General features: G+C 38.7%; 1 protein-coding gene and 2 non-coding genes across 22 annotated transcripts in view; all 3 read right to left on the reverse strand.

The window, feature by feature from the left end:
* Positions 1-27805, reverse strand: part of PUM1 (pumilio RNA binding family member 1) — a 128155-nt gene that overhangs the window by 23700 nt on the left and 76650 nt on the right. For 9 of the 20 annotated variants that reach the window (XM_036868433.1, XM_036868378.1, XM_036868292.1 and 6 more), the window contains 7 exons: positions 27381-27474; positions 25896-26012; positions 18104-18255; positions 12609-12747; positions 11184-11327; positions 10059-10355; positions 8747-8983 (listed from right to left, as the gene is read on the reverse strand). In XM_036868433.1, coding sequence (XP_036724328.1) covers positions 8747-8983; positions 10059-10355; positions 11184-11327; positions 12609-12747; positions 18104-18255; positions 25896-26012; positions 27381-27474 — 1180 coding nt within the window. The remainder of the gene's footprint in view (positions 1-8746; positions 8984-10058; positions 10356-11183; positions 11328-12608; positions 12748-18103; positions 18256-25895; positions 26013-27380; positions 27475-27805) is intronic. The other 11 variants (XM_036868441.1, XM_036868423.1, XM_036868388.1 and 8 more) reach the window with 5 other exon arrangements.
* Positions 12416-12492, reverse strand: LOC118887248. Its single transcript, XR_005017937.1, has one exon. It is a non-coding gene; the product is annotated as a small nucleolar RNA SNORD103/SNORD85 (small nucleolar RNA).
* LOC118887249 lies at positions 21347-21429 on the reverse strand. Its single transcript, XR_005017938.1, has one exon. It is a non-coding gene; the product is annotated as a small nucleolar RNA SNORD103/SNORD85 (small nucleolar RNA).

Consider the following 27805-nt stretch of genomic DNA (forward strand, 5'->3'; position numbering starts at 1 on the left):
TATTACTGAGAAAGGAAGTATACAAATCTGAAAAAGAAAATAAATTTCTCCAGGTACTATATTATAAATGGCAAAGTAACAGTCAACAGGAATATTTCGCTCAGGCCAAATAATTTTCTTTCAACATTAAACCAATGGTTAAAGTAAATTTTTGCTTAAAAATGTGGTTTTCTGGTTGTTTTTCAAAAGGTACCTGGCAAATAGTAGGCCATCATTATTTGTGGACTGCAGCTCCTTTATATGGGGAATATGCAGAAAGGTGTTTTCCAGTTCACTATAGTTTACACACCTACATGTGCTAATACCCAAATTACTATCCCCTGGAGATGGCCCCTGCAAGTGTTTGAATTTTAACCCCATTTTAAAAGGAACATTTCATGCAGGCTCTTTAAGGGAGCCTCCTAGTGATTTCACAAAGTTTTTCTATAATATTTTGACAGTGGTGGATTTCATAGAGCTCTGTCCTACGACAACATTTCCACAGAAATCAAAGGCTTAAATGTTTTGTGTATGTGCAGGTTTCCCGCTCCACACGTAAGGAGCATGGAAGTCACCATTCCACCCTAACAACAAGCAGAAAGCTGAAAAATCAACAATTCTTCTTAGATCCACAAGAGAGAGGAAGACAGAGCAAACCACTGTCCCCAAGACTGAAGAGACAGACATACAGGTCATCACAGCTAACCAGACCAGGGACTCAAGTGGACACCACTGCCTGAACCAGTACCAGACTAGGAAAACCTGAACTGTAACTGACAAATTAAGAGGCTCAGTGTGGATGACCCTGAAATACACAACTCCAGCCTACTCAAACTATCCTGTTCCACTAAAGGGAGGAGGAAAAAAACTAAGAAACACTTGTGAAGTTGACAGTCCAGATGGCACAGGCTCACTAAAAGACTGAGACCTAATCATAGGTCTATAGAACATTTCCCCCCACCCCACACCTCACCACCACATTACTAAAAACCTATTTACAGCAGTTCCTTTCACTCGATGTACCAGGCATGGCTATCAAAGATAAACTGCAAGGCATAACAAAAGGCAAAAAATAAAATTTGAAGAGTAAGAGCACATATCAGGAACATACATGGCAGGGATGTTGAAATTATCAGACTGGGAATTTAAAACAATTATGATTAATATGCTAAGGGCTCTAAAGGATAAAGTAGACAACATGCAAGAACAGACAGGCAATGTAAGCAGAGAGATGGAAATCCTAAGAAAGAACCAAAAAGAAAAGAGACAAAAAACACTATAACCAAAACGAAGAATGCCTCTGATGGGCTTATTAACAAACTGGACACAGACGAGGAAAGAATCTCTGAGCTAGAGGATCTATCAATAGACTCCTCAAAAACCAAAAAGGAAAGAGAACAAAGACTGGGGGAAAACAAAATCCAAGGACTGTGGGGCAACTACTACAAAGGTGTTACATTCACATAACTAGAATACCAGAAGGAGAAGGAGGAGAGAAAGGAACAGAGGGAATATCTGAAACAATAATGACTAAGGATTTCTCTAATGCCAGACACCAAACAGCAGATCCAGGAAGTGCAGGGAACACCAAGCAAAATAAAGACCAAAACAACTACTCCTCCAACTATCATTTTCAAATTATAGAAAATCAAAGATAAAGAAAAAATACTGAAAGAAGCCACAGGGGGGAAAACACCCCACCTACAGAAGAGCAAAGATAAGAATTACATTCTACTTCTCCTCAAAAAGTATGCAAGCAAGAGAAGACTAAGTTTTGAGAGGAAAAAACCCACCAACCTAGAATTCTGTATCCTGCAAAATTATCCTTCACAAGTGAAGGAGAAATAAAGACTTTCTCAGGCAAACAAAAATTGATGAAATTTGTTGCCAGTAGATGTGACTTGCAAGAAATGTCAAAAGAGGTTCTTCAGAGAGAAGAATAAATAATACAGGCCAGAAACTGATCTATATAATGAAAGGAAGAGCATCAAAAAAGGAGTAAGTAAAATAAAAACTTTTATTTACCTTATTCTTCATTGATCTGACAACAGTTTGTTTAAATAATAGCAACAATGTATTCAATTATGTATGCTTATGTTTATATCATATACATATATAAACACACATATGCTTTATATAGCTGAAATAAATGACAGCAATGACACAAAGGATGGGAGGAAAAGGGTAAGATTATTTTGTTATTTTAAGGTCCTCACACTACATGTGAAGTCATATAGTCTTATTTGAAAGTGGACCTGGATTAATTGTAAATGTATAATGATCCTAGGGCAACACTAAAAAAATTAAAAAAAAAAAAAGGAAGTAGTATAACTGATAGGTTAAGAAAGGAAATAAAATGGAATCATATGAAATGCTCAGTTAAAACCACAAAAGGCAGAAAAAGAGCAGAAGACAGAAACAAAGAAAAAAAAATTAAAAACAGATACGGTAAATATTAACCCAACTATATCAATAATCACTTTGAATGTCAATGGTCTAAATGAACCAATTAAAGAGAGTGGATCAAGAAATGTAGTCCAGGGGCTTCCCTGGTGGCACAGTGGTTAAGAATCCACCTGCCAATGCAGGGGACATGGGTTCGAGCCCTGGTCTGGGAAGATCCCACATGCTGCGTAGCAACTAAGCCCGTGAGCCACAACTACTGAGCCTGCGCTCTAGAGCCCACGAGCCACAACTACTGAGCCCTTGTGCCACAACTACTGAAGCCCGCGTGCCTAGAGCCTGTGCTCCGCAACAAGAGAAGCCACCGCAATGAGAAGCCCACACACCACAAGGAAGAGTAGCCCCCGCTCGCCACAACTAGAGAAAGCCCGTGCACAGCAACTAACACCCAACGCAGCCAAAAATAAATAAATTAAATAAATAAATTTATTTTAAAAAATGTAATCCAACTATATGCTGTCTACAAAAAACTCACTTTAAAAATAAAGACACATACAGATTAAAAGTAAATGGATGGACAAAAGTATACCATGCTAAATTAAGATGTGCTTCAGTTACTTTATACAAAGGGTTTTCTAGTATTTCTAGCCATCTAGTATTCCATTCTCTCGCTATGTGGAATGTCTTCATTCATCTTGTTTTGCTTTCTGTACTCAGAGATTCAGTAGATGCCTAATGGGCAAAGCCCTGCCTTCTTCGCCTTTTAAAGAAAAATTCCAAAAGTCCCCAACATCTGGCTCTGTATTTATTACAGGCGGAGGCAATGCTGCTCACCAAAATGTTTATGAAATAAGTTCTCCCCAATCCACTCCCTAGTATCACAGCCAGGCAGCCCTAAATGAAAACAAGCCTAAGAGTAACTGCCTTTAGTGCGTAATACTGAATCCTAACTAAGTTAATTTTCACATGGTTAGTTTTACAGATGACAAGTCACCTTCAGAGAACCAGGTGTCACAAAACACTACATTTCCATTTAGAACAGAGAAGTGCCTAAAGGGGCACACATGACTAGTAAACAACCGGAAATTAATACAGGTCACTGAACAATAAATTAGAAACAGCTACTGCAGTTCAGGCAGGGACAGAGAATACCATTTTGTTTCATCTTTGCTTTTCTTAAAGGACTAAGGGCACAGACAACCTTGAATTTAAAGGACAGGAAGAATTTATTTTAAGAAGATAGGAATTCTACCATGATGATAAAAGTAAATGCTTGCAAGCAACAAACAATCCAAAACAAAACTAGAATTCCATTAAAGAAAAATAAAATATACACTAACTAGTTTAACAAAAGACATTTAAGACCTACACACTAAAAATTTCAAAACTTTGCTGGGGAAAATGGTGCATGCAAAAAGACGAACCATCACCTCATGCAATACACAAAATTAATTCAAAATAGATCAAAGACTTGAAGAGCTAAAACAATAAAATTTTTAGAACAAAACATAGGAGAAAATCTTTAAGACCTTGAGTTGGGCAAAGATTTCTATACCAGAAAGCATGATAAACTGGACCTCATCAAAATTAAAACTACTGCACTTCAAAAACAACCATTTAAAAATAAAAATAAATAAATAAAAATAAAAAGATGGGACTTCCCTGGCAGTCCAGTGGTTAAGACTCCACACTGTCACTGCAGGGGGTGCGGGTTCAATCCCTGGTTCAGGAAATAAGATCCCACAGGCCACGCAGAGCGGCCAAAAAAAAAAACCAAACAAAAACAAACAAACAGAAAACCAAACCAAACAAAATAAAAGGGTAGCATAAAAATAAAAATACAAGCAAAAGACCAGAAGAAAACATGTATATGCAAAACACGTATCTGATAAAGGAGTCGTATCCAGAATATATAAACAACTCTTACAACTCCATAATAATAATGACAAACAACACACATCCAAAAATGGGCAAAAAATATGAGCAGACATTTCACCAAAGATAGACAAATGGTAATAAGCACATAAAAAGATGCTATACATTAGTCATTAGGGAAATGCAAATTAAAACCACAATGACATAACCATTTCATGCCTCCTAGAATCGCTATATTATATAAGAAAAATAAGAACAAATGTTGGCGAGGATGTAAAGAAATTGGAATCCCTTGTACATTGCTGGTGGGAATGTAAATGATGCACGAAACTGGAAACAGTTTGAGTTTCTCCAAAAGTTTAACATAAAACTTACATACAATTCAGCAATTCTACTCCTAGAGAAATGAAAAACTGTGTCCACAGAAAAACTTGCATGCAAATGTTCATAGCAGCATTATTTCTAATAGCCAAAAACTGTAACCAACAAACATCCTTCAACTGTGAGTAGTTAGACAAAACGTGGTATATATCCATAAAATGGAAGACAATTCAGCAATAAAACGGAACAAACTGCTGACACATACTACATCATGGATGAAATCTCAAAAACATTTGAAGATAAAGAAGGCAAACAAAAGAGGTCACATACTATATGGCTGCATTTATATGAAATGTCCAGAAAAGGCAGATTTAAAAGCAGAAAGTAGGGAATTCCCTGGCGGTCCAGTGGTTAGAACTCCACGATGCCATTGCAGGGGGCACAGGTTCGATCCCGGGTCGGGGAACTGCAAGCTGCACGCAAGCACGCCCGCTCCCCCCTCCAAAAAAAACAGAAAATAGATCAGTGGTTGACTGGGATTAAGGGTGTGAATGGGGATTAACTGTAAATGGTCAAGAGGAATCTTACAGAGGGGATGAAAATATTACCAAACTGACTTATGCTAATGGTTGCACAATACAGAAAGTTACTAAAAATCACTGAATTGTACACTTGAAATGGGTGAATTTCATGATATGTAAGATACAACTCAATAAAGTTATTTTTTAAAAACAGAAGTTTGGGGACTTCCCTGGTGGTGCAGTGGTTAAGAATCTGCCTGCCAATGCAGAGGACACGGGTTCGAGCCCTGGTCTGGGAAGATCCCTCATGCTGCAGAGCAACTAAGCCCGTGCACCACAACTACTGAGCCTGCGCTCTAGAGCCCACGAGCCACAACGAGAAGCCCACGCACCACAACGAAGAGTAGCCCCCGCTCGCTGCAACTAGAGAAAGGCTGTGTGCAGCAACAAAGACCCAACACAGCCAAAAATAAATAATTTTTTTAAAAAAATACAAGTTTGATCTTTAAACAAGTAATGAAAAAAGCATTGAAGAGTCTATAGTAGGCACTCAACAAGTGATTGTTGAATAAATAATGAGAAAAGTAACTATGCAGGCACTGATGTTTCTTAGAGTACCCTAACACGTGCCTGTCTACTGGGAGGAAGTGTGAAAATGATATCATGGAGAAAAGATCCACACTGGGATAACAGAGATATAGGCTGGAGTGTGCAATCAAACACTTACTAGCTATGGGGTATCATGAAAGTCATTAAACCATGCTGAGTTTAAGTTTCCCTGTGTAGAGCAGAGTTACTTGAGTATTTAACATAATGAATGAATACAATGAATGAATGCTTACTTAGTTGTTAGTGATCCAAGAACTGATAGCCGGTGGCAGCAGTGTAGTATTAATAGTAGAAGCTATATTAGGAATGGCCCAATATATATTTGGTAAAGAAATGTTACATTTCCTTGGTGACAAATGGTAAAGAGACTTATTGAGGTGATCACTTTGTAATGGTTAAGACTAAAGCATACACGAACCCTTTTCTCAAGGAAACAGACCGAGCTGAGGCAAAGCACTACCAATCAAGACACAAAGTTTCTCAGGAATGGCATGTGTGATTAACGTGGTACATGCAGCAATGGAAGTCCAATGGAAGTACATACATCTAAAGTGCTTAAACAAAGTAAAAAAATTTTTAAGGGAAGGTATGTTAAAAATAAAACCAGGCAGACAGCAAGAGTCATTAAAATAAGAAATAACTCGCACCAATAGTTAGTTCCTTCTCCACAGGGGAAACGTAAATTAAGGAGAAGGAAGTATTTTATTAAATTGTTGATATATTGGAAAGAGGAAAGGCACCATGCATGCAAGTAATGTTTCCAGCTCCATTTTCAAACACCAAGAGCCATAGCATTTGGTTCAGAGGTTGATACAGTCCACAGGACAAATCTGGCCTGCCACCTATTTTTGTAAATAAAGTTTTATTGAAAGATAGCTGCACATTCTTTTACATTTTGCCTGTGGCTGCTTTCACACTTCTACAGCAGAGCTGAACACTGACTACATAGACCATCTGACCTGCAAGCCTAAAATATCTACTATCTGGCTCTTTACAAAAAACTTTTTGCAGATTTAATTTGTTTACTACTCAGTATATGTTGACACAGTTCAAATGTTTAAACCAAGGAATTAAAGGGTAAGACTTCTGGATCTGATAATGCACTGGTTTAAAAGCTATCCTGGGCACATTATGTGACAGGATATACACTGACATTGCATGCTTTGGAGTCAAAAAGGTTTTGACTCTAAATCCGTTCAGATATGAGAAGACCTAGCAAGATATTTAACTCAGTTTCCTCACTTCTGTATCATAGACATAATACCATATCTTCCGGAGTGATATGTACAGCACCCAAAACCGTTAATAGTAGCCACTAATAGTTATTCCATAAATGTTAGTACCTTCCGTCTACATACTAGACTGGGACTTTCATCTCCCCCTTATAAGTCTGCATTAACCATCATTCTTTAAAGCCAGGCATCCTGTCACAAGGAAACACTGTTGTGCAATACACCCTATTCCTTATCTATCCAATATGGACTTACCAATCTGGAACGTCCCTACAACTTTTCTTAAGTAATGTCCATATACAACATGAGACAGTGAGCTTTACCACTACAGTTCTTATCATATGAAATCTCAGGATACACACATACACTCTCTCTCTCTCACATGTCTATGTACATACATACATACATAGTTCTGCCTCAAAACTCATCTCTCAAACTCAGAGATAGCACTCTTAGTTCTAGAATAATAACTATATTATCCTGTCCCCTTCAAGACTTTTTTTGATTTTTATAATCATTTCCCAGTCTTTGTCTTTCCAAATAAAAGTACACTATTCATTTTTAGTCAGTCCTCATTTCTGAGTCCAGAAAGCCACTTTTAATCTTGCCAGTTAAAAACAAAAAAAGGTCCATGTAAACTATGGACTTTGGATGATAATGATGTATCAATGTAGGTTCATCAATTGTAACCAAGGTACCACTCTAGTGGGGGATGTTGATAATGGGAGAAGCTATGCATGTGTGGGTCAGAGGGTGTAAGGGAAATCTCTGTACTCTCCCCTCAATTTTGCTATGAGCCTAAAACTGCTCTAAAAAATAAAGTTTTAATTTAAAAATAATAATAATAAATAGACGATTTTAAAAATCAGAATCTTCCAGCAAAGTGGCCATACATGGTATTTCCCAGGACAGTACTGATTCAGGCCTGTCATCACAGAGTAATTATTAACAGCAACCCCATTAACTCTCAAAAGCATCCTGGGTTGAATGATAAATTATATGGTCACTGTACTTCTATGCCTCAACTTTCCCCATCTAAGAAATAGATCAGTACTTCAAAATCCAAACTCGATAAATAACTAGAGGAAGGGAGTGTGTACCATCTTCCATTTCTTGAAAGATTTAAACATTTGCCACCCAAATTGTTAATACAAGTTTCTTTTCATTCTTATAGCTGTCTGCTTAGTATCCTCTTTTCCCTCCTCATTTTCCAGGATCTAAATGGTAACATTTTTTTAAACCCCACACATATAACAAGCTAAACATAAAATTGGGAAATATACATCTATACTCATTAGCATACTATGTAGTTTAAGAATGTATATACAAATTTTTTTAAAGAATCTGACAAAATTTTTAAAACAAAATGCTTTATGTGAGAAAGTAAGATATTAAACATATACATGGGGGAGGGGAGGGGAGTCTGAAAAACAAGGCTAAGTATTAATTGTGGTGATATTTCAGTGGTGATACGAGGTTAATACACTCTTTGTCTCTATTTTCCAGCTTTACTTAAAATGAATCTGTACTGTGTTTATATTGAAAGATTCTCACATGTAGCCAAAGATGTTCATACTAAAGCTGAAGTGAATATACAGGGGAGGCGCCCAAACTTGAATAAATCCCAAACTGCTGTGCTATCTAGGTACAGCCTAAATAACATGAGGTACCTTCAGGAAGGCACAGAACACCCAGGACACATCTTAGGATAAAGGGATTGTCCTTTGCTTATGCAAAGTACTTCTAATGTCATCAGTGGCAAGAGATTTCTAGAGTTCAAGGTGGTGTTAGAGTAATGGTTCTTACCCAGGTTTAAGCTTGAAGAGGATCCATGTGAAGAGAGGGAAGGAGGTGGTGTCTGTGAATGTCCTGGTCCCTGACTAGGGAGAGGCATGCCCACGGGTCCAGGAGAGGAGGAAAAGCTAAGGCCGTTATAAAAACTGTGTCCAATGGGGGTCAAGCTGCTCGATGTCCTCTTATAAAGGTCACTGCTGCCAGTCAGGGAGTCACGGCGGGAGCCACTGCCAGTGTTGGAGTTTGCAACTAAAATGGAATTAAAACAATGCAGATAAGAACAGGCCTGTTCTTCGAAGAACAAGCCCAGTGACCTGTTCCTAACACTTTGATCCAGACTCCTTACCACCGCAAATTTGTCAGCAGAGACAGCCTAACTGTTCATGTGGCAGTTCTAGGGGCAGGTAAAGTAATAAAGAGGACATGGCTCAGGTTAACATGAAACTCTTTTTCAAACCATCACACGTATGCTAAATTTTCCTTCCTTTTGTGTCTCATATTATGGGGGTGAGGGTGGGTTAAAATCCTCTGATGGCCACATAAGTTATGGGAAAGGTGAAAGAAAATGGGCTAGAAAGAATGCCTTTCATCAACCCAAAGGTTCTAGTAGAAAAATGGAGTAGAAAAAAGATTTGTGAATGGGGTACTGCCCCACTACCCAAGACTTACATATGAAAGCCTGGTTTCTCAAAGGGCTCAATCAAGAGTTATTGCTAGCCCCCAGCTCCAACTTAAGACAGTTTCTCTCAAATAAACCCTTCTGTTTTGAGATCACATTGTTTTACAAACACTGCAATTATCCCATTGTTTACCTTACTACTTTCCTGCTTTTTTCTCCCATCAAAACATTTAAAATACCTCAGTTTAATTCCTTCCTCCCACTTTTCCATAATATCCACCTTAATTCTTCTCAAGAGACTGGAGAAAACTCATGACTCTTTAAGACCTGCAGATTGTGGAGTACACTACCCTATGATCTTTGGTAAGTCCTCCTCCCTTGGTTTTTAACATCCACATTTGTATAATTCCCTCCACATTCTTCCCAATGCCTGCAAAAATCTCCCCCGATTTTCTAATCCTTGAAACAAACGGACTTTGAGAGTATAAATAAGTAGCAACGTGAGTGTAAACCTGAAATAGGCCCCAAATGTGTAACTTGAATAGTCCATTATCTCAAACACATGTGGAACAGCTGGGTTCCCACGGGGCTCGGTCCAGATCTGCCTGTGGTATCTGTCCAGGGTTCCATGCATTGTCAGTGTTCCATAAAGATTGTAAAAATAATTAAAATTCAGTTTCAACAGCACATCAGTCTGATTTCTACCTGCTGTTCCAAACCCTCCAAGGGCTGATCCCAGAGTGGCGCCGAGAGAACTGCTACTTCCAAATCCCAAGGATGTGTTGGCAGGCTGGGCAGAGCCCTGGGAGAAGAGGGAGCTGCTCTGTGAATTGCTGCTCAGAGAGTTGTTGCCATAGAAAGAGCTGGATGCCAGGTTGTTACTGGGCTGCTGCTGGGGCTGGGGCTGAGGCTGCTGAGTTCCTAAAGGGCGAAATGGTCCATTTGTTGTTCCAGCAAGACCACCGGCTGCTCCATTTGCTGAAGCTGCAGCCGCTGCAACAGCTATGTAGAAGAAAGCAAACCATTTGGCTATGAAAGAGATTGGCCACATTTCCAAATTACATTGTTATCCTTTTGAAAACCTTTTAATGTTGCCATATTTTTTCAAAGCAGACACAAGCCTTGTAAAGAACTATACAAATCTGTCTTTGATCCCTTCATCTGAAGCTTCTATTTTCTATTTCTACTTTCAATTCAAAGTCAAAATACCACTGAAGCCAAGTTCACTGTATTGACAGCTTTAAAGAGGCTATAGTTTAAAATAGAAATGGATATCAAAAAGTACTCATTTCAAATACAACTACTTCCTAAAATCTCAAGTTCTACAAATATCTACATTAAGGACATTTTTTTCCAGAACCAAATACTGAAGTCCCTCAAATTCCTAGGACACTTGAGCATGTTACTCTCCCCTAGATGTCCCCACTGTTGTTCCCAAATTTATAATATATATGACTTAAAATAAAAACCTATTGCCCCACCCCTTCAAGCAAAAAACAAAACAAATACCACATCATCTTAAAATAATGATATGAATTTCACGATATGAAGTGAAATTAGCCTTGGACTTCTGCCAACGGTGCCATTTTGTATGAGTAATCCAACTTCCTATGCTCACAGTAGAGCAGGTCCTTGCTGCTAACCAGCTGGTACATGCTGTCAACAGAATCAGAATCTACTGAGGTCACTTGCTGCTTCTGATTCTCTCTTTGAAAAATTACAGGGTAGAATTCCTACACTGAGAATGTCAAAGTATATTTCAACACAATTTAAGAATATCATCCATTGCCCGTTTTAGATCTGAGTGAGTCTACTAAGACGTAAGCTCACCTGCTTGTGCGGCTGAGGAGCTAATGATGACTGGGGCAGGAGCTACAAGTCGAACAGGAGCTCCAAGGCCGTTTCTCGCTCCTGCATTCACCACAAGGGCACCGGTTTGGTCATAGTAAGCAGCAGGAGCCAAGACTGGATAACCTGAGAATATTAAGTTAAGTACACATGAAACAGGTAAGTACACATGAAACTAACAAATGTCTCCTGGGCACCAGCATATCTTATTGATAGATAGTTACAAACTCAGCATTGGGATCCTGGCTTCGCCACTTAAGGTAGCTGTACAACCCTGAATCTCTGGGTATCCTCATGAGGATAATAATAATACCAGCCTCACAAAGTTCTTGTTAAGATTAAAAGATGAGTGTGAAAGATGTAACATGCTACCTGGCACAATAAGGGGTAGTGTTATTTATTATCCACCAAGTGTTAGGGAATTCGGTGGGATAGGGAATACCTGTGCTCTTCAAAGTGCTAACCACAGTTACCACCAGCAACCATACACTGACAATTTATTTTATGTTTTCTTGACTACACAAGTTAACAGTAGGTACAAATGATTCCAACAATCAAAGAACTTTCATACCACATAATCTAAGCACAAATATCCTACAAGTTAGCAGGGAAAACCTCGACAGGCTTCAATTAACAGGGTCTTTCAATATTCTATGAGATGGAATCTTCAAATCCTATTGAGCCATAAGAGAAATTACAGGTGACTTCATAATAAAACATAAATGCTTAGTAATTAACAACATGCATGATGTAAGTTCAAGTTACTCAGTGAATTCATAAATAGATCAGTTGATTTAGGTATGTGCCATGGTCAGTAAGAACCCATACACTTATACTGAGGTCTCAGAAGGACCTGTTTCAAAGGAATAACCTCAAACTACATGCAATCCATGCAAAGAATAAGACCAGGAGACAGTGAGCTAAGAATAACATATATTCAGGATATATATCAGTCACAGATAGACAGCTACAAAGCACCTCTACTGTTGGTTCGAGAGAAATCCTAAAAATGTAAGGAGGACACTATCAAGGAATACTAGGAATGTCTTCCTAATAATACTATTCAAAGACATCAGCCTTGGAGTGATACTGATGCAGTCTGGCCACTCTTTCCACTCTTAACACTGAGGGAGAAAACAGATCATCACCAAAGGAAAATAGCATACTCCAAGCTATGTGTGGAGGTTCACATATCTCCAACATTTAATACTGAGACTGGCTCAGAACACTAGGTGCTCTCATCAACGAACTATGGTCTAAGTGAGGGCAAGTGTATGTCATCCTCGCCAGTCGCCAAATGATGACAAGCCTAAGCAAGCCAAAAATACTGCCCATTCTCTTCCAAATCTCCCCCAATAAGCAGACTTTTTCACCCTCAAGTGATGAGGAACAACAATGCAGCCTCACCTGGCATGCCTGCAGCCAGTCCTTGTCCAAAAGCAAGGGCAGAATTCACTGCTGCAGCTGCCACTAGTGGATCTGCTTGCTGTCCCTGCTGGTTCTGATTTGGGGTCAAAGGACGCTGGCTGGCTCCTCCACGGAGAACCTGGGAGACAGAAATAAATCAACTACTTTCTTTTCATTGGAAACATCTAAGACCCACCACATGCTTAAGTTGGATCAACTTTAAAACTGATGGTTGTAAACCATTTTTCTGATAATGGTTTTATATGGCATGGCTGTTAGGATAAAAAAATCCATTAACAGCATTTCATATAGTGAAATTTCATTCTACCATTCTTACTTTAAACATATTACCTTTATAAGAAGCCAAAAGCATACAAAAGTGATCATTCATTCATTAATCAAATACTTAATGCCTAACATCTGGCAGGTAATGGGGATAAAGCAATGAACAAGACACACAAAGCTCCTGCCCAATTGGAGCTTTTATTCCAGTGAATGAGAGCTAGACAGTAACTTTACAATAATCAAAAAGTGGGTGAAAAAAAGAGTATGATGGAGTGGAGGAGGGGTTTAGATATGATAAACAAGGGTAATTTACCCACATCATTAAGTTATAATATCTGTATCAAAACACACACAAACACACACACACACGCTAAACTTTCTTTATGGAATGTGAGAACATTTTCTCTACCCTATAACACTATTCCCATTTATCAGGGCCCAAATGGCCCCAAATGAAATCAACAGGTCTGATTTAGGAGGCTTCTGACTCGACCGTTTCTATTCTTCCTCTCATAAATACCACAAACGCACAGCAATCTAAATGGATATGAGTATTAGTCAAGAACACTGACATTTCAGCACAGAATACTAGTTCTGTCATTGTGATAAAGGATCTACTTTTCTTTTTATTAATGAAACATAGATAGTAAGATGCTGATAATCATTCTTATTCTGAATGCTGTGAAGAAGCTACTCCAAAAGATCTATCTATGTCAGTAAGTAAAAATACAAAACCCAATACCAAGGCTAAAATTACCAACGTTTATGCATTTTGCAATGTTTTCAAAGACAAAGTTCTTATCAGATCATTTTCAGTATCACTCTGCTACTTATAAAAGTTACACATGTAATCAAGAACCCGTGCACAGATTTTTCTTGGTACCATTTGGTAAAAAATGTAAAAGAGAAACACCACAATCAAATATTTATTAAATGAGTATTTTAAATGACCAACACTGTCCATACTGGCAAGAAGAGATGTGTAGACACTTAATTTACCCAAATTTTCTTATTTCTTTATCTGTAAAAATAGTGAGAGTAACAGCTGACCATGCAGATTTGTAGGAAATATTAGAATTAATGTCTGCAAGGCACAATGCCTAGAACCCAGGAGATAATCAATAACCAATAGTTAATTCCTATCAAAATATTAGGCAATTTATTTCTGTTTGTGAACCAAAGAATCTAATGGACTTTACAGCAGAAGGAGTGCTTCAATCTATATAGATAGAAGACTCAAGGGAGGCTGCACAGGTGAGAGTTTGTAGAAAATGCCTAACCAATAATCCAGAAGAGCTCTCACTCTAGGAAAAGTAAACAGCAGGTACAGAGATATGGCAAATACTAATAGTTCAAGAACTTAAAAAAAAAAAAAAAAATCAATGAAAACATCCTTTTCATAGGGCAGAATGAATTAGGCTTATGTTTGGTTAGGAGTTGTGTGAAACATCAGAGGACAGGGAAATGGATAAGGTGCCTGAAGAAAGGGGTAGTCCAGATTACTGAGTCCTATTTTACAATCAGGAGAGCAATGTGTTTCCTTTTTGTCAACTCTCTAGAAATCTGTGGTACCCTTGACAATAAATCAAAGTTCTTAAGTCAGCTGCCAACATTCATATTTTAATTTCATAAATAAATGTCAAGCCTGAATTTTATGGAAACAAATATGTAAAATTCCACAAGTAAAATTTTATATACAATAAAAATCAACAAAAACGACTGAATATCTACTTGTAAAACACTATCCTAGGAGTTAGTTTACTACCTATCTTCATGATGCAAAAGGTGTTAAATTCAAATTTCTTTTCAAAGGTACTGATTTAAACACAGCATTTAAAATGTAATAAGCAAGTAGATGCTCAATGGAGATATTTTCATTAATAATCATTCATCCTTCTCCAGTTCATCATGCTTGGTAGAATCATCATCTATACAGTCTCCCCTAATCTAGAAAGTTCAGAAGCCATTCTAAACTTTTCTCGCTCAAAATGCAACATCCAATACCAAGCCACCACCTGTGCCTGGGTTCAACCTAATATCCAGGATTTTTTCTTTAACAAACATTTTGAAATAGAGAATAACAGTTTTTTTTATCAGGTGTCAAAGGAACCTTCAAAAAGAATGAAAAAGAAATCAGAAGGAAGATGAAGTGGCCAGGATGTCACTGACTCTACTCAAAGTTTCAGCAATTACATTTGGAAGAGCTGGCATGCCTAGAAGAACATAACAAATGCTTTCTGATAAAACGTAAAGGCCAAAAGGCCGAAAGCAAAGTTTGAAAAGAACCTCTCATTTCAATGACTATGACCAAAAAAGTTCACCAAGAATATCGTATTTTCCTAAAACACCTGACGCCAGAAACTGGCAAAAATATCACTGGAACTAAAATATGGCTACTTGTTAAAAGGTAATGTTAATAATAATAACTTTTTCATAGTACGGTTTGTTACTGTGGATGACAGAAAACTCTGAAATAATGTACATGATTGTCATGCCCATTTTATAGCTAAGGATATATTCAGAGAAGTCACGTAACTTGCCCTAGTTGCAACCAGTTAGTGGTAGAACAAACACCAGATCTCAGGCTTTCTATCACTATGGTCAGAAGACGTAACAAGTTGTGAACTTACAGACTTGGGTTCAAATCTTTTTCTTTTTTTTTTTTTAATTTATTTTTGGCTGCATTGGGTCTTTGTTGCCTCTAGTTGCAGTGAGCGGGGGCTACTCTTTGTTGTGGTGCGTGGGCTTCTCATTGCAGTGGCTTCTCTTGTTGCGGAGCATGGGCTGTAGGCGCACGGGCCTCAGTAGTTGTGGCACGCAGGCTCAACAGTTGTGGCTCGCAGGCTCTAGAGCACAGGCTCAGTAGTTGTGGCGCACAGGCTTAGTTGCTCTGTGGCATGTAGGATCTTCCCCGACCAGGGCTCGAACCCGTGTCCCCTGCATTGGCAGGCGGATTCTTAACCACTGCGCCACCAGGGAAGTCCCAGGTTCAAGTCTTAGCACCTTAACAGGTGTATGATCCTGGGCACACAAATTCCATTTCCTTAATCTTATACTGGGAAGTCATATAATCTACTTATCAGAATAAAAGAAATTATATGTAGAGCACCTAGCTTTAAACAAAAAGCTTTCATAAGAAGTACTTATTACTATTTTTCTTATTCACTCTATTAGAGCAAATTTTAAACATAGCAATTACTTCAGTCTTCTAAATCCATGATTTGGCAGCCATTTAAACACAAAGATCATCACTTGATAAATACCAACTATCCACAAAGAGTAGCTAAGAAATTTATTAATAGGGATCACCCATTCTGTCAACAAATTATCTGCTGAATTCCCTATGCATGTGGTACTAAAATTGTATCTACTGCAAAGAAAATCATGCATTAACTTACAAAAAAAATCTGACTATAAAAATACTGACCCAGGATAAACTAGCTAGAATTTCAAGACCTGTGTTTTTCCCATAAACTTGTAAAATCTAAAAAATTAAACATACACTCTCTTCCTAAAACTGATAAAAAGCAAAGGATTCTTGTTTGGATCATTATCATATGCGCATATATGAGCTGGTGTTTTTCCTCAAAAGACAGCTTTAATTTGACGATGCTTATCAAAAGCCTAAATGCTCACTTTATTTGCTTGGGGAAAAAAACTCCATTTCTAGGACTTTATTCCATGGAAATAATCATGGACTTATGCAAAGAATATTAACCTTATTTATAACACAAAAATATGGCTAAGTTATAGTTATAACTTAGTTATATAAATATAACATAAATAATAATGGACTGGTCAAAATAAATGAGATACTCTTTAACAGATTTAAAAACATTAAATAACATGGAAGAGTATAACAACAAGATGCAAAGCCATGTGGACAGCATAATCCCAATCTTATAAGAAATTACTTAAATAGTAAGGCTAGAATGACAGATACCAAACATTTATATTGCTTTTTTTCTGATAGGAGGATTTAGGGGATTTTTTTTCCTTCAAGTAATCCAATTCACCACAATTTTCAGCAATAAATAGGTGTTATTCTAGTAAGCAAGAGAAAATGGCCTATCTAACAGAAAAAGACACTTAGTATTACAATTAACTATCCTTTCTCATCTTGGTTAAAAAGCTTACTCTAGGACTTCCCTGGTGGCGCAGCGGTTAAGAATCCGCCTGCCAATGCAGGAGACACGGGTTCGAGCCCTGCTCCGGGAAGATCCCACATGCCGCGGAGCAACTAAGCCCGTGTGCCACAACTACTGAGCCTGCGCTCTAGAGCCCGTGAGCCACAACTACTGAGCCCGTGTGCCACAACTACTGAAGCCTGCGCGCCTAGAGCCGGTGCTCCAAAACAAGAGAAGCCGCCGCAATGAGACGCCCACGCACCGCAACGAAGAGTAGCCCCCGCTCACCACAACTAGAGAAAGCCCGCGCGCAGCAACGAAGACCCGACACAGCCAAAAATAAATAAATAAATTTATAAAAAAAAAAAAAAAAAAAAAAAAAGCTTACTCTAAGTTAAAAGAGATAAAATAGGTATAAGATTTATGTCCAATTCAACAGATGTTACTATATATAAAATAAACAACAAGGATCTACTGAATAATACAGGGAACTATATTCAATATCTTATAATAACCTATAATGGAAAAGAATATGAGAAAGAATATATATACTTACACACACACATATACATATATATGTATATATGTAGGTATAACTGAATCACTTTGCTGTACACCTGAAACTAATATAACATGGTAAATCAACTTACTTCAATTTGTTTTTTTTAAATTGATGCTATAAATAAGCAATCTGAAGAACTAGTATCTCCCCTTTGGTAGCAAACTACTTAAAGAGAGAGCCAGAAGTGATTTGAGAATGGTGCTTAGAAAGTAACTACAGTATCAAAGAAGGAAAACTTTACTATCAGTATGAATACTCACTTTGTCACACTTAACTGGAAAATCCTCTAAGCAGTATTACATGATATGTAATACCACGATCTCAACTAGTCACAATGAACAAGGACCTGATACGTAAAAGACATTCCAGTAAAGCACAGTCAAGTCTGAGCATGAACTCAGATACCACACAAGGGAACTCACCCATTCACCATTCACAATTTCTCTATCAGGGACTACCTTTTAACTATATACAATAACTAATATTCACATTTAGGTGGTATATATTTTGTTTACATTTACCTGCTGCTGCCCTTGCTGAGCCTGTGGGGTGGTCTGTTGATTAGCAGAATTTGTTGCTGCGGCAGCGGCAGCAGCTTGCTGCTGGAAAAGGCTGGCAGGGTAGACTCCCCAGGGAGTAACTCCATAATACTGGTGAGGGACCACAGCCGGGCCTAAAAAATAGCAAGAGAAAGGTAAGAAAAGTTTAGACTATTAACAATCATCTCAGTTTCCAAAGACAACACCTGACTCAGCAGACACTACTGTAAAATATTAACTTAATACATCGATTCATTCTAGCTAATCATGAATTCTATTTTTAAAAAACAGAAAATATTATACATGATCCCCACACCAAAGTCTTCTAAAGTCAGTAATATACTCCAGGCCTAGAGGAAGAAGCTAGTGAAGGACCAAGCATTGGAGATACTGAAAGAGAGCATAAGTGATAGAAGCTGGAAGGGGTACATGTAAGAACAGATGGAGGAATTGGCCTTGCTCAAGAAAGGAAATAAATGGAGAGTTTGTGTGCTTAAAGTGATGGAACACAGCAAAAGACTAAGTTGTACCCTGCTTTCAGTGGTAAGGATGGCACCTGAGGTGACTGATAGGGACAGGGATCTTGGTGCTTCATTAACTCCAGAAGTATGAAAATCCATCAGCTGTCTAACAAAGCCCAAACATGCCACTGAACCTCCAGGGCTCAAATTCTAAGAGGCTTGGTTTTCCTATTTCTAATGTCACAAAAAGCATTCAACACAACTACATTCAGACACTGGTATATGAAATTCAAATTTGTCAAAGCTGAAAACAAGCAGAAATAAAAAATGTTAACACCTTGACTTCTTACAGGCCTGAGTATTCTAAACAAAACTAAGCATTCTGGGCTCCCCTGGTGGCGCAGTGGTTAAGAATCCGCCTGCCACTGTGACCTCCACCTCCTGGTATCCACACCTTTGTACAATCCTTGAGTGTGGAGAAACCTGTAACTTGCTTCTAACCAATAGAATACAGCAAAGGTGAGGGATATTGCTACATAGTTATGCACTGTTATATGGCAAAAGTGAAGGGGTGTTGCAGATGTAACTAAGGTCCCTACTCAGTTTGACTTTAACCAAAAGGGACAGTACACTGAGGGGCTTGACTTAATCAGGTGAACCTCTTAAAACAGTGTCTACAAGGGAGAGAAGCAAGAGACTGTCTCTCTCCATGGTTGGCTGTGAAGAAGCAAGCTGCCATAACTTCTACAGTCACACAGAAATATTCTTCCAACAACCTGAGGGAGCTTAGAAGTGGAACCTTCCCTAAGTGAGCCTCTAGCTGAGAAAGCAGTCCAGCTGACAACTTGATTTCAGACTTGTGAGACCCTGAGCAGAAAACCCAACTAAACCATGCCTGGACTCTTGACCCACAGAAACTGGAATAATAAATGCATGTTGTTTTGAAGAAAAAAAAAAGAATCCGCCTGCCAATGCAGGGGACACGGGTTCAAGCCCTGAACCGGGAAGATCCCACATGCCGCAGAGCAACAAGCCCGTGTGCCACAACTACTGAGCCTGCGCTCTAGAGCCCACAAGCCACAACTACTGAGCCCACGTGCCACAACTACTGAAGCCTGCAGGCCTAAAGCCCGTGCTCCGCAACAAGAGAAGCCACGACAATGAGAAGCCCGCACACAGCAACAAAGACCCAACATAGGCATAAAATAAATTAAATAAATAAATTTATTTTAAAAAAACAACAACAACTAAGCATTCTGCTTTAGCCTAAATAATCTGTTCACCCTCTTTGGAAACAAGCTACAGCTGCAGTCTCTGCCAAACAGAACATGCAACAGAGAAGTAACAGAGCTATGCAGAAAGCAACCTGGGAGGGGCAGAACTCTAAACCACAGAATTCTCTGAAGCTGGTGGCAAGAAACACCAAGGCTTATTTGCCAACTAAGACAACGGCTCAAAGCCAGCTTCTCACATCTGCTGGAACACATCTCTAATAAGAACCTGCTTAGTTAAAGCACAGAGTTTCAAATATTTGCAACCTGATTAAATAATTACTGCACTTTTCAGTGAAGTTCCATAAAGCTGTTTCAAATATATCCATTCTGACATAGTAGCCAACCCTGTAGAAATATGTACTTCATTAAGTCAAAATAAATTGGTACATGTTTTTTGTTTCCCCATTAAGATCTAAAACACAAATAAGTCAAATTATATCACTGTCCAATATTACTCTGACATTTCTAATTCGGTATTTTCTGTATCTGTGGTCTTAGCCAAGATCAAGAAGCTCTGTTCATCAAGGTGCCCACTGTCAAACACAGGGCAAAATGGTTCAAAATGAAGGTGCTGCTTAGAAAAACTATGCTACAAAATGAGGTATTTTTTAATAATAAACAAATGGGCTAAAAAATTTTAAACATTGGGCTTCCCTGCTGGCGCAGTGGTTGAGAATCTGCCTGCCAATGCAGGGGACATGGGTTCGAGCCCTGGTCTGGGAAGATCCCACATGCCGCGGAGCAACTAGGCCCGTAAGCCACAATTACTGAGCCTGCGCGTCTGGAGCCTGTGCTCCGGCAACAAGAGAGGCCACGATAATGAGAGGCCCGTGCACCGCGATGAAGAGTGGCCCCCACTTGCCACACTAGAGAAAGCCCTCGCACAGAAACGAAGACCCAACACAGCCATAAATAAATAAATAAATAAAATTAAAAAAAAAATTTAAACACGTAGGCATCTGAATAGTCTAAAAACGATACCTCCAAGTAGGAGAGAGTGGTAAGCCCCCAAACTCAGCTGACTATTGTTTATAAAGTGGGGTGGTCTTGGACAGTTAAAGAATGAAAAAGAACACAATGAAGACTACCTGTGTCTTAGTTTCCTCACCTGCAAAATGGGTGTAATAGATGTTAGGGTGTTGTCACCTCTGTTGTTAAAGGTTGGGGTGCAACCTGCAATGACAGTCCCAAGGCTCCCCCAAGAGTCAACAAAAGCAAACCTCTACTGTGCACAGAACGCTGTTACAATAAACAATTGCACTGTCCTTTAAGTTTTCTCAACTGGCATTTCTACTACTTTCCTTGGTCATGTGGCTCATGACACAGAGTTTAGGAAAATAGCTCAGGGTGCATCATTAATTGGGCTTGGCTCCTCAGGATGCCTGCTTCAATTCCTGTGTGATTAACACTCCATAAGAATATGCAGTTTCACAGTTTGGGTAGTTAACATTCCTGGCTCTCTGTGAAAGAAAGCCCTTAAGTCATTTCAGTCTGGTTCAGCTGATAAGTACAAAAGCAAGATTCTCATCACCAAACTATGATCTCAGTGAGAACAAGTGTGTCATCCCTAAGACTAGTTCTTTGTTTCAAATAACATATAGTAAGTTAGTAGAGGAAAGTTTGCAGAGGAAAGAAAGTACAGAGAAGACAATTCAGGATAACACAGACATTGTATACTACAGCGAAGCGCATGCATAGGCTTTGAGCTAGATCTGGCTCAAACCCGAACTCTACAACATTTAAATTGTATGACCCCTACTACCCAAAGCAATCTACAGAATTAATGCGATCCCTATCAAATTACCCATGACATTCTTCACAGAACTGGAACAAATAATCCTAAAAATTATATGGACCCACAGAAGACCCAGAATTGCCAAAGCAATACTGAGAAAAAAGAACCAAGCAGGAGGCATAACCCAGCCAAACTTCAGACAATATTACGAAGATACAACAGTAATTGAAACAGTGTGGTACTGGCACAAAAACAGACATATGGATCAATGGAACACAAGAGAGAACTTAGAAATAAACACACACACCTAGAGTCAATTAATCTTCAACAAAGGAGGCAAAAATATACAGTGGAAAGAAGACAGTCTCTTCAGCAAGTGGTGTTGAGAAAGCTGGACAGCCACATGTAAATCAATGAAGTTAGAACACAGTCACACCATACTCAAAAATAAACTCAAAATGGCTTAAAGACTTAAATATAAGACATGACACCATAAAACTCCTGGAAGAGAACATAGGCAAAACATTCTCTGACATAAATCATACCAATCTTTTCTTAGGTCAGTCTTCCAAGGCAATAGAAACAAAAATAAACAAATGGGACCTAATCAAACTTACAAGCTTTTGTGAACGTCCCTGTTAGTCCAGTGGCTAAGACTCCATGCTCCCAATGCAGGGGGCCCCGGTTCCATCCCTGGTTAGGGAACTAGATTCCACATGCCACAACTAAAGACCCCACATGCTGCAACTAAGACCCAATGCAGCCAAATAAATAAGTAAATATTAACAACGACAAAAAAAACTTACAAGCTTTTGTACAGCAAAGGAAACCATAAACAAAACAAAAAGACAACCTACAGCCTAGGAGAAAATATTTGCAAATGACGAGACTGACAAGGGCTTAATTTTCAAAATATACAAACAGCTCATACAACTCAACAACAGCAACAAAAAACAAACAACCCAATAGAAAAATGGGCAGAAGACCTAAAGAGACATTTCTCCAAAGAAGAAATACAGATGGCCAACAGGCACATGCAAAGATGCTCAACATTACTAATTATTAGAGAAGTGCAAATCAAAACAACAGTTAGGCACCATCTCATACCGATCAGAATGGCCATCATTAAAAAGTCCACAAATAACAAATGCGGAGAGGGTGTGGAGAAAAGTGAACCCTCCTACATTGTTGGTGGGAATGTAAGCTGGTGCAGGCACTCTGGAAAACAGTATGGAGGTTTCTCAAAAAACTGAAAATAGAGTTGCCATATGATCCAGCGATTCCACTCCTGGGCATATACCCAGACAAAACTACAATTCAAAAAGATACATGCACCCCTATGTTCATAACAGCACTATTCACAAGAGCCAAGACATGGAAACAACCTAAATGTCCATCGACAGATGAATGGATAAAGAAGACGTGGTACATATATACAATGGAATACTACTCAGCCATAAAAAAGAATGAAATAATGCCATATGCAGCACCATGGATGGACCTAGAGATTATCATACTAAGTGAAATAAGTCAAAAAGAGAAAGACAAATACCATATGATATCACTTATATGTGGAATCTAAAATATGACACAAATGAGCCTATCTATGAAACAGAAACATAGAAAACAGACGTGTGTGGTGTGTGTGTGTGTATATGTGTGTGTGTGTGTGTGTGTCTGTGTGTGTGTGTGTGTGTGTGTGTTTGTGGGGGGGGTGCCAGTGGGGAGGGATGGATTGGCAGTTTGGAATTAGCAGATGCAAACCATTATATATAGAATGAATAAACAACAAGGTCCTACTGTATAGCACAGGGAACTATAGTCAATATCCTGTGATAAACCATACTAGAAGAGAATTTTAGGGACTTCCCTGGCGGTCCAGTGGTTAAGACTTCATCTTCTAATGCAAGGGGTGTGGGTTTGATCCCTGGTCAGGGAGCTAAGATCCCACATGCCTCAAGGCCAAAAAACCAAAACATAAAACAGAAGCAATATTGTAAAAAATTCAGTAAAGACTTTAAAAATGGTCCACATCAAAAAAACAAAACAAAACAAAAAACAAAAAACTTTAATAAATAAAAATTTTTTAAAAAGACTGTATATATGTATAACTGAATCACTTTGCTGTATAGCAGAAATAAACACAACATTGTAAATCAACTGTACTTCAATTTAAAAATATACAAAAATTTTAAAACAAAAATTAAAAAATTTTGCACAAATAAAACAAGGTAAACATGGGATATTATAGATATATTAGTTAACTCGATGGAGGGAATCCTTTCACAATGTATACATATATTCATGTTGTGTACTCTAAATACATTACAATTTTGTCTGTCAATTATATCTCAATAAAGCTGGAGGGAAAAGTAGAGACTAAATAAATAGTGTGACCTCAAGCAAGACAGCTCTCTGAGCCCCCAATTCCTAATCTGAAAAGCCATCATCCAGCAATTCATACGAATGAAAAGCACTCACTGGCAAACAGTTAATAAGGGTTCAATAAATATTAACGGTAATTAGCAAAGATTCTACTTCCCCTAAAGGCAACAGGGGCACAGAAATTATACATATGTTCCCATCACAACCCATGCCAAAATGTGAACAATTCTAAAGAAAAGAATATGAAATTCTATGCTGCATTTGAGTTCATAATTACAAATCATATGCTATAAAATATGTGAAATCTTACAAATAATATTTAGTCACAATTAACATGACTTGGAGGGATGTCTCCAAAGAATATTTACTTTGTAAGACATTAAGTCTGTCCTAGCATTGAATTCAATCTACCATATATTTATGACCGTACCATGTTGACAGCTACCGTGTCACACAGAGTCAAGTAACAAAAGTGCCTGCCTTTGAAAGAGTTCCGTCTCAAGGGGGAAGAAAACCCAGTCATGTACACATCCACAAGCAAATAAATACAAAGTGATGATTAGAGAAAGACTAGGGAAAGGTCAGCAAAGGAAGGCTTTCTAGAGGTGACAATAGCAGCTAAGAAGCTTCCCAGGCAAAGAATGGGGAAAGAGTTTACTCTAGAGGACTAAGGAGACCATAATGTCCAAAGATGCAGAGGCCTAAACCAGTGTGGTATGTGTAGCAAACTAACATCAATTTAGTACTGCCAGAATGTACAGTATGAGCCAGTGGGAGCCAATCTGAAGGGGGAGAAAGTGGTGCACATGTAGAGACATCCATATAGTCGTGGAGAGATCCCTATACATAGTGGGTCCAAATCCTCACTGATCCTCATGTCATGGCAGTTCCTTAGAAACACTGATTCCAAGGAACAACCCACTACCACCACCACCACCCAAGTAGTTTGGAATGACCAGCCATACTGACATTAACTGCAGTATGCTATATTAGAGCGGGTAAGACAGAAATCGATGAAGGGTTTAAGTAGAAGGATAAAAGGGTAAGATTTGTGGTTGAAACAGTTTTCTTGAACAATCTAGGTGGATGAAGAAGGGGAAGGAAGGAAGAAAACTGAAAATACGTTAAGAGAGGGGCTTCCCTGGTGGCGCAGTGGTTAAGAATCCGCCTGCCAATGCAGGGGACACGGGTTTGAGCCTTGGTCCGGGAAGATCCCACATGCCGTGGAGCAACTAAGCCCCCGCACCACAACTACTGAGCGTGCGCTCTAGAGCCCGTGCTCCGCAACAAGAGAAGCCACCTCAGTGAGAAGCCAGTGCACCACAACGAAGAGTAGCCCCCACTCGCCGCAACTAGAGAAAGCCCGTGCACAGCAACAAAGACCGAATGCGGCCAAAAATTAATTAATTAATTAATTTAAAAGAAAGCACATAAGACAGAACAGCTGTAAAAGTCTATGTACAGATTAAACAGACCTGGACTAGGGTAGACTAGAGGTAGTAGGAAGACCTGAGCAAGAGGAGAAATTCCCGAAATATATATGAGCAACTGGTGGCTTAGGGGATCAAAAATATCTATACAGTGACACAAAACTGTAAATGAACTATATGTCAAATAAAAATTAATTAATTAATTTACAAAGGAAGTGGACTAAAGGGATTTGCACCACAGGAAAAAAAAAAAAAAAAAACGAAAAGCAAAAACTATACAGGAGGTAGCTGATTAACCTGCCTTTAAATGTGTTCACGTCTGAGGCTACAGCTAAGCAGAGGTGTCTAACTGGCCGACAGATGGTCCTGGAAATCAGGAGAGAAATCTCCACTGGAGACGTGGATTTGTGAAAGAGTATAAAGAATGCGTGCCCATCAAAATGACTTTTTAGCAGGTGAGAAAATCCCTCGTGTGGCAGAATGTCTCACCTAGTGTCGCTGCTGCAGCCAATCCAGCTGTGTAGGGGTCCGTCCCTGGGGGCGCAGCACTGATGATGTATGGGTTGGGGACAAACGCAGCGGGAGCTAAACCTGCTGAAAACATACCTGTCAGTAAAAACAAACTTGACTAAAACTGCAGCCCTACCAAACACCTACACAGTTTGGCTAATCATTCCAGGCTGTAGGTGAGGAAAAAAAGAAAAAAGAGAAGATAGGATAGGTTGAGACTAAAAAGGAATTTTAAGAAGATAAAATAATCCCTGTACTAAAGATTATGGTGACATCTATCTATCGTCTATTTTTTTTAGCCTTTGCTAAAGACGTACAATTAAAACTGGTATGCAGTTTTTAATTCAGCACAATTTCTAAAAGACTATCAAAATTACATTATAACAGGCTAAAATAAAACAATTTAAAAGACTTTGTAATGGGATAGAAGGATTTATTTCCATTTAAACAATTTTCCAGTTTTCCCCAAAGAAGATGCATGCATATTTATAAAGACTACTATCTACAAGTATAAATTAAGTAAGACCCAGGCAAAGGCCTTTATGCCTAGACTTAATACTGTTGACCCTTTGACAAAGCAGGGGTTAGGGGTGCCAACCCCTACGCAGCCAAAAATTCATGTATAACTTTAAAGTCAGCCCTCCATAGCCACATTTCTGCATCAATGATTCAACCAACCGAGGATCAAGTAGTACTGTAGAACATTTACTGAAAAAAATCTGAATATAAGTGGACCTGCGCAGTCCAAACCCATGTTGTTCAAGGGTCACCTGTATATCTAGGTTGGAAGCAAGTCTTTTCTTCCACAGCATTCCACAATCCATGATTGGTGATCTTCTATCTATTCAATCGTGTCATTTTAACACATTTAAAAAAAAAAAATTTCTACTTGTATAGCACTTTGTTTCAAAGAGACCTGAAAAAAGTGGGGGAGGGGCGCGGGGAGTCTAGGCAATAAGACAAAAATATGCACATCAAAACATTAATAAGTGCAATAGGAAAAGGGCAAAGCTACTGTACTTTAAAAACCAGTGATTATAAGATAATACTTTTTAAATTTTTCAATACATGCTACTTGGAAAATAGGCTTATAGGTACTACTTGCTACTTAATAAGATGTGACATTGATATATCCATAGTCTACACAAGCCCAACAAGCACAAAATTACTGTTATTTGAGTTCATCCAAACCTACCAACAGAGTTGATGCTAGTCACTACTACAGTAAATACTTAAAATCCTGAAACAGCTGAGGGAGCAATAACTGGATACCAAGAAATCTTATCAGTTGAGGTCTAGAAAAATAAGAATGTTGCTAAAGACAACTGGACAAGAGTAAGAGGCCATTTATTGTACCTTGAGGGATTTGTCTGGACTTTGATAATCAGTCTGCTGGGTTCCACAGCAACCGCTATCCTAAAACGGGGCCACCCCTATAAGGGAGCTTTCGGCTCAAGGACTTACCAATGTGGGGTTGATGCGCGGCTGCCAGCGCATACTGCTGCTGCTGAGCGGCTGTCAACTGTTGGACAGCAAGTGCGTTAGGTCTTTGGAACAGCTGAGGGAAGAAAAGGACATGATGAGGTTAGAGAACCTGTCTTGTGAAATAATTTTAAAACCTCTCTGAATAAAAATTTCCATAAACCCTTGTTTAGACATGATGCTTTAAACAAAAATGTTCTCATGTTCTACTCCATTCCCTTGGTATCTATGATGCTTCATAGTTCCATTTTCCCTCTCTTGCTTTACCTCAGTTTGGTGTGCCCAGTTCCCGTGTGCTAACTACTCACAGGTTATATGTCCCCTGAACCACAAACATACATACAAATGCCCTAAGAGCTATTCCAGGTCTGAGGTTGCTGCCTGATCCAGAGCAACTTAAAAACTAA

This window comes from Balaenoptera musculus, chromosome 1 (assembly GCF_009873245.2).
Source record: "Balaenoptera musculus isolate JJ_BM4_2016_0621 chromosome 1, mBalMus1.pri.v3, whole genome shotgun sequence".
Classification (NCBI taxonomy): domain Eukaryota; kingdom Metazoa; phylum Chordata; class Mammalia; order Artiodactyla; family Balaenopteridae; genus Balaenoptera; species Balaenoptera musculus.